This window comes from Fibroporia radiculosa, assembly GCF_000313525.1.
Source record: "Fibroporia radiculosa TFFH 294 genomic supercontigs, scaffold1894, whole genome shotgun sequence".
NCBI classification, from domain to species: Eukaryota; Fungi; Basidiomycota; class Agaricomycetes; order Polyporales; family Fibroporiaceae; genus Fibroporia; species Fibroporia radiculosa.
The window spans coordinates 1-7847 of NW_012133623.1; the positions used below are offsets into that span (position 1 = coordinate 1).

General features: G+C 50.6%; 2 protein-coding genes across 2 annotated transcripts; one reads left to right on the forward strand and one right to left on the reverse strand.

The window, feature by feature from the left end:
• Positions 1-81: 81 nt before the first annotated feature.
• On the forward strand, positions 82-3245 carry FIBRA_08688 (uncharacterized protein; the record flags this gene model as incomplete). Its single annotated transcript, XM_012330320.1, has 16 exons — positions 82-116; positions 171-358; positions 415-732; positions 790-852; positions 904-1600; positions 1654-1941; positions 1996-2041; positions 2102-2127; positions 2177-2207; positions 2255-2314; positions 2366-2492; positions 2544-2663; positions 2725-2794; positions 2845-3031; positions 3088-3156; positions 3207-3245. 16 exons carry the CDS (start codon positions 82-84, stop codon positions 3243-3245), a joined length of 2364 nt encoding a protein of 787 aa, XP_012185710.1.
• A 36-nt stretch (positions 3246-3281) lies between these two features.
• On the reverse strand, positions 3282-6107 carry FIBRA_08689 (uncharacterized protein; the record flags this gene model as incomplete). Its single annotated transcript, XM_012330321.1, has 9 exons — positions 3282-3721; positions 3780-4083; positions 4170-4489; positions 4542-4674; positions 4726-4860; positions 4914-5066; positions 5124-5460; positions 5514-5845; positions 5898-6107. 9 exons carry the CDS (start codon positions 6105-6107, stop codon positions 3282-3284), a joined length of 2364 nt encoding a protein of 787 aa, XP_012185711.1.
• Between the last annotated feature and the right edge of the window lie 1740 nt (positions 6108-7847).

The window sequence follows — 7847 nt, forward strand, 5'->3', positions numbered from 1 at the left end:
ATTTGAAGGTGATTCATTCTCATTGTCTATATGTGACTACGTTAATCAAGTTGCGAATGGCTGCTCCAGATTGCAGTGGGAATGTCTTTGACTGGAGTCGCTGAAACCAATGACATGTACAGTCGCGTCTATCGCCTTGCTTAAAAGCCATTAATTTTTGCTTGAACTAGCAGTGTTTCTCCCAAAGGGATATCCCCTCAGGCTAAGAGCACGGTTTCGCCCGTCACCACAGATATTTCGGAGGAGGCTGTTTTACAAAATGCTGAAAGCTCTGCCCCTGAGTCTGTTAAGGATGTTCCCCCCCAGCGGGCGACCTTGCTGAGAGCGATAGCGGACTTTTTGAGTGACTTGTATCTCTGTATGTCCGCTTGGTTGCTGTGTGTAGCGATGCGAGGTTTCTGATCTTTCTGTTAGCGTTTGTTTACTGGTCCATCTTGACATCCCTCACCCCCACCCTGTTTTACTTCTCGGTATGGGAGCTTGGACTTACAGGGTCGGAACTCACGCTTTTGTTTACCGTGTCACCCTTCCTGCTTGGGATTACCCCGTTCGCGGAATGGTGTCGCTCTCGATGGGGACGTACCACCCTGCATCTACTCTCGCTCACCGGTTTGGCAGCGTATGCGCTGGATAATCCAACTCACCGTCTGTTTGCTGTCTCAAATGCTGCGGCAATTGTGAATATTGGTGCTGCTGTGGATTGGACGAGCGACACGAGTTACCAGGGTGTCCGTAAGTGCTTCCTAGTCCTTTGCAGCTTTGCTTGCGTGTATAACCTACGTCGCCTAGTGGTCGGCCTTGGTTTGTTGCTATCCTCAATTGCGAAACATGCTAATCATTCCAATGTCCCAAGTAAGTTCCGCATTGCATTATCAAACTGTACCTAATCTCAACGTCGACCAGCTTGGCCCATTGTGAACGGAGAGTCAGGCGGATATAATAAGACTGGACTCGTACTCGCCGTTCTTGCGATCCTCAATTACGCCACGCGTCAGCATTCTATTGGTGAATCCGTGGCCTCCAAACTTGCAAGCCGCTCATCGCCTCTAAAGAAGGAAGACACAAAAAAGACCCAGGCTTCGCGGACTCCCACTCAGCAAGCTCTGTCATCATGGCTTAAAAATGCAATCGCACTGGGCAGCATGATGTTCACGTTACATTTTATGCTGGCTGATTCGAGTACTCTGATAGCGTGGTCTTGGACTGGTTATCCCATTGTCGGACCTGTCCCACACCTTCACGGCTCTCTCACCCATATCGCTCAGGCGCTTGGTTTGGGGCTGCCGTTGTTCCTAGACAGCTTCTCAGCACAGGGATCAAACATCCTGCTTCACCCTCTGTGGTTTGTCTACGGAAGTGCCGGCGCGTATGTCATGTATGCATACAAAGACTGGTCGGGATACATTGGCGGCTTGACTTTCGCCATCTTCCTCATGTCTATCATCCCAGCCGTCCTTCATCGCGTGGCTTCTACAGGGAAGGTGGCGAGGACGCACTTGATAGCATGGCTGCTGGTATCTGCGGTCTACGTAGTGAGCGTTCTAACTGCTGCGTACGCGTTTGTCCCCGGCGGACAGTATTTTAGGGAACGCACTGACCTGTGAGTATGGGAGGCGGGATTTTGTACTTGATAATGGCTTACATCCAGTTTAGAGTCTTAGTCGGACTTATGATTGGACTTGGCTTAGCGTTCCAGTGGCCAGGGTCCAGAGTTCAAATTCTCTCACCGCGCCACACCGCGCAAACTAGAATAGCCTTCGGCAGCACACTTGCTGTATTTACTGTGCTTTCTTTGCTCGTGACAATGTACCGGTGGCCCACGACAATCGTCAAGCCACATAGACCAGGAGCCCGGATTGCTCGTACTGGTATCTGGACGGTTCACTTTGGAATTGACAATGAGGGTCGGGATAGTCAGCAGCGCATTCGAAACTTGGTGAAGTGAGTGTTGTGTTCTTGTTTGCCGCAGTGGGCATTTGATGATTTTGATATCAGGGATATGGAACTAGATGTTGTCGGTTTGCTCGAGACAGATCTGCACGTATGTTGGACTGAAACCATTCTCATGTCTTCAGTAACTGACCGCCATCATCCGGCACAGCGCACCGTTTTTGGCAACCGAGATCTGTACGTACTTATTCTCCATTCTCACTGCATGTGTTTCATACTCTTCTAGCACACGCGTGATGGTAGAAGAACTTGGCTACGTAAGTCATATCAAGTGCTCGCGAATAATGTCTGATGTCTATCACAGCATGTGGATATCGGTCCTGGACCGAACTCCCATACGTGGGGGGCTGCCCTCCTGTCTAAGGTAAAAGATCTCCTGCTGAAACTGATTTTATATTTAAATAAGGGTTTGTAGTTCCCAATCATCAACTCCACTCATCACCTTCTTCCGTCTCCCGATGGGGAACTTGCTCCCGCTATTGAAGCGGTCCTTGACATGTACGGGACAGAAGTCACGGTAGTTGTTGCGCACAATGGGCAAGGTAAAGCAGTACTTGTTCTCGTATCGCGACGGCGCAATAATCCCTGATCAGAGGAGACGCCATTGGACCGCGAGCTGCAAGCAACGGAAATTGCTCGCATTATGTCCAAATCATATCCACGACCTGTCATATTCCTCGGATACGTGGTAACCAAACCTCAAGCCTTGAGACGTAAGTCACTCATGGCACTACAACACTATCTTCCCACCGCCTCTGATTTACCATGCCACAGCATCTCCATATGAAATTATGGTTTCAGACGGACGAGTTCACGATATTGACGAACAAGACTCAGATCGATGGTATGTCCCTCTGTCACGTTAGCGGATATATGAGTTCTCATTGGCCCCAGGTGTGAATACATATTCTACCGTGGCCTCTATCGCACGGCGTACGCCCGCGTGTCTCGAAGCACGATTACGGACACGGAGCTACAGATTGGGCAGTTTGTAGTGCCCAGGAACGGACTCGGTATCACGGATGACAGTCATGATGCTCGCTACCTACGCTCCTGGAAAGAAGAGCTTCCTGAGGACCATGTAAGGCTCTATTTTGCTGTTGGACGATACGAGCCATTAATATTTTGTATTTATAGTGGTTCCCGATGGAGTACTATCCCGAAACAGGCGGAATACGGGGACATTACTATCATGTCTTCAACACGGTCTGTTTCCTGAGCAGTAGTGTCATGATGTTTCTGACATTCTCTTTTAGCCCCTGTACTACCAAATACCTGACGGTGTTGTTGTGTAACTTCTTGTCGATGGATATATTGAACAGATATCATGGTTATCTATGGGTTTGCTCTTCTTCGCTCTCGTCGTCATCGCTTTCATCAGGTCCCTCTCCATCTTCCCCGGTTTCCTCGTCGTCATCGCTATCATCTTCGTCTTCACTGTCTTCGCTCTCGTCCTCTTCGTCGTTCGTGTCCTCGTAGAACTTATCGAGATCTGTCCAATCAGATCGTGATCCATTCTGGCGTACGAACGAACTCGAAGGAGACAATCCGTTCGAAGGCGTTAGGACAATAGGTGTCGCCCGTGAGCTTATTGCACGGGGACCCGACTGAGATGAAATCTGTGAGATCATAGGCGGCGGGGGGGCATCGTCTTCAGTATCTCTAAGGGACGACTCGGTGCCCTCTTCGAGCCAATCTGGGAGGTGGCTGTCAAGGAATTCCCTTCCTGTGACCGCAGTGAGCGAGCCAAAGAACTGGCGTTCTCCGTCTGCTATTAGACAGTCTGCTATTAGCTGCTGTACCCACGATCAACACCAGTCGATAATTACCTGTCTTCGACAATTCCTCAGCAGTTCCGAGCTTTCCCTCGAAAAGCACCATCCTCACTTGTTCGCGGCGCAGCGTCACGCCGCCCGGGTTCTCGTACGAATCATCACTGTCCTGCAAAACTGTAGGATTCACCCCGAACAGGAGGGAGCCTAGCATCCGCGCTCGATCGCGTACATCAAAATTGAGATCGAATCGTGCGAGTGACAGTGCATAACGCGTGAGGAGGCCGAGTGCGCGGTCTGTCGGACAGAGCACTAGTAGTTTCGCTGCAAGTGTGAGAATCTGCAGTTTCACGATTGGGGTCTAACGTATGTAGCGAGGATGCATCAAGATGTCCGATATCCAAAAATGAGCGTATACCATGTAAATCCAGATGCTGCGTCACGTACCTCTTGGGCGAACGACCTGACAGACTTACGCAGCACGTCCGGCGCCCAATCCGCAATGCCCTCGATGCTTCCCGTATGCTGCACACCATTCAACTGTGGCTCGGTATCCGACGCCGCGTACTGGCCGACAAGCCAGAGGACGCATGCGCGCGCTTTAGGATGCTGGATCTCGTCGATCTTCCAGGCCAGCCGCGAGATGATGGACAATGGGGAGGTGGTGGAGCTCCCGGGAACTGAGGTGTGTAAGGGTGGGGATTGCTGCTGCAGACGTATTTGTACGAGGGACTTGAGGACGAGAACTGCGTTAGCGACGACGACGTCTGCAGCGCGATGATTAAGTCTACGTTAAGGTAAAGAAGGAGATGCACCAACCATGTTTGCTCTGAATGAATGACATCAGTGCCGAGAGGCATTGCTGGGTGGATTCAGGGATGTGACGCGCGCAATATCCGATAGCCTGAATAGCATCTGCGACAAGCACGTCATCTGTATCATCCGCGTAGGCCTGAGCGTTTCAGCTGTTCAGAGACGAAGATATCTCGCGAACGATGCTTACTATAAATTCGCGAAGGAGCGCTTGGTGGGTATCTGGAGTGATTACCGCGCGTAAGAGGCGAATTTTGTCTTTCTTCGTTTGGCGCACATCGTCTGTTCGTACAAGGAAGCGTGCATAGTGAGGAGCAAGAGCTTGCTGCAGTATATTAAGTCATACTACCAGAACAGCTGCACTTAAAAGAGACGCACCGAGAGCAAAGGAGAGGCAGTAGCGAGATATGCAAGCACGACTCGCTCCACTTCTTGAGACGCGTGCAATAGGCGAAGGAGAGGAAGTACGACCTTCGATGTCTGTGACTGAGGCCCCAAGTAGTAAAAGACGCGTGCGACAGCGAGCACGACCTATGCAACCCACGTTAATCTCCGATTATAGATGGAGGACATTCGCTAGAGACTCACCGCGGGATTCTGTGACTGGAACAATGGCTCAGCAGAGTCTAAGAGGAGCTTCAGGTCGTCGTCCACTTCGTCGGTATTTGTATCTGGATTTGTGGCGGGACGCGGAAGCATAGTGCGCACATAACGGATAAGCAGACCCAAGAGGTCTGCCTGACCCCATTCATCCACATCGATGAGCGTGCGGCACAAGCGTCTGTAGTGCGGGTGAAGAAGGTCGAGGCGCGTTGGACAGACGTCTGCGAAGGCGACGGCAACACTTCCCAGTGAGAGCGGAGAGCGATCGCGGAGGAGAGTAGAGATGATGGTGATGAGTTCTGGCTGGTGGGAGGAGTCTAAGCTGTGCGGGCGAGAGATTGACAAGGCCTCTGGCGGAAGAGGAACAGCACGCACCTGTAACACTTTGGAATGGCAAGGGCTGCGGCCTTGCGGACGTAGGGGCTTACATCTGCAGCGCATTTCTTGATTGCGAGGACAACGATGCTGCCAATCATGGGTACACGGATGCCGGCAAGGACGCGGAGGGCCATGGCGCGGATGAGGGGGCTGGAATCGGAGAGGTCCTTTTGGAAAGTATTGATGGAGAGGAGGGCGAGGTCGGGCTCGTGCTCTGCGTAGCGGAGGAGATAAATGTAGACGAGCTTGCGAATTTCGAGGTTGTGGGAGGCGACGTTCTTGACGACCTGCGCGAAGAACTCGGAGACGTTGCGGCCCTTTGAGATGAGCTGCCGCGGACGGTGAACATAGCCGACTCGAGGGAGAACAACGGGAACATACTGCAATGAGCCTCTTCATCGCCTCCAGCTTTTCCCTGTCGCTGTTCGAGTCGAGCTGTTTCTTGATGTTCTTCACCTTTTCCTCAGGATTGTCGAGATATGTCGAGCTCGACGCACGCGCAATATTTAGATCGCGGGTGTGCTCCGAGAACGTCTCCTGCAGCCGCGCCCCAAGCCTAGACGCATTTTCGGAAATGATGTTGAAGTCCATCCTGGCCTCGGTGAGCGCAGGCAACTGACAGAGTGGGCGGAGGCAGACGCTCTCACGGACCGAGCTCATGAGATCCTGAGAGGCTAGGCGCCCCAAAGAAAGACAAGGTCTGCGCGTACTAGTACTGATAGTAACTTAGGCTATCTGCCAATGTACGCCTGAATGTCTGCATTGTGCAAGATACACTTGTTCAAATTGAATCAATACACAACGGGATCACTACTCTAACCACACGAAGCTTAGTAACGGATCTCTGACGACCTTAAAGCTCACAGATGACGGTCACTTCTGCTCTGTAGTTCATTGTAATTGTATCAGTCAAATGAGACAAGCTCTTGAAGATGTGCAAAAGCAGGTAGAAAAATATTTGCCACTCACTATATCTAGGCGCAGCTCGCATAATCGGGCTCAGGGTGCATTGGAATGAAGGGCTGAAGGAAAACACTGTACTGCATGCTTGTCCCTCTCTTAAAGCAAGGATGTGGATCAAGTCCGACAAAGCTATATCGAGTTTCAAGCAAGGTATGGGAGAAGAATCCAGAAAGATCTGAGATTTCTGATGCGGGGCCCGACCACCGACTCAATAGGAGTAGCAGTAGTAGAAGTGGTTGGCCACCAGCACGAAGGTAAATATAATAGAAAACCGAAGGATCAACCTGAACAATCTCGTCGGGCTGGCGTGATCAGCTGGCAGTCTAATGTGAGCACCCTTCCGGAATAATACTTGAATCTCATCCATTCATCATTGATAATTGGCTCGAAACTTTGAAAGAACTTCACAATGATAAGCATTGTGTCATGCGACTGGGGACTAGTTCACGCACGCAGACAAGAATTTGCTCATACCGGCGATTCAAACAGGACTCCTCCATGTGATCAACGATGGAAAAATCTTGAGTAGATACAATGGACTCGGGTAGGGCAGGTCTCTCCATAGTACGTAGACTTAGCGCCTCGTAAGATCGCCAATGTCTTGCAGGTTCGCGCCACACGAGCAAGGCTAGCAAGGTCTCTCCCATTAAGAGCGTTCTGAAAGATTATTTGAAAGACCAAATGTCTGTGTAGGGCGTACTGAGAACTGGGGGAGCGATTTGCATGGTCGTTCCTCGTAATATTTCGAGACTATGATTGTATAATGTCAAGGTAGAGACACGTCAATGAGCGCAATGATGAGACTGAAGAACCTACCAGCTCAGTATACCTAGTAAAAATAGAACTCTTTTGGATATGACTCAAGCAACACGAACGTGAATTGTGCGACTGTCGTAGGCAGGTGCGCACATAAAGAATTTGAGCAGCATGTCCAATCAGTAAAGCCACATAGGTTTGCGACGTTATAACGGGCGACAACTGCTAAGTCCAACTAGGTCCAACTATAGCAGGTCCTGAATTCGAAATCCAACTCAAATTCGAACGCGATTTTTCAATATTTATTGTTCAATGTTCAACGTTTTAAACAGATGGTAGACGTGACTCAAAACGCGTGCAACCGCACGCCCTGCCAGTGGCAGGGAAGAATGTTCTCCTCGCCCAATCCCCCCAACTCCGGCAGTGGGTCCGTCGAATCACCGCATCCCTTCAGGATTTGAGAGAACATCTGTGATATTTGCGGCCCGTTCTCATCATCTGGAGGGATCATCTACAACATGGAGTGCGTCTGCTTGAAAAACTTGACCACGTCTTCGTCTGTCAGGCTGTGAGAAGATGATGTCGGCTGGACAGGGGTTTGAGGAACCGGCT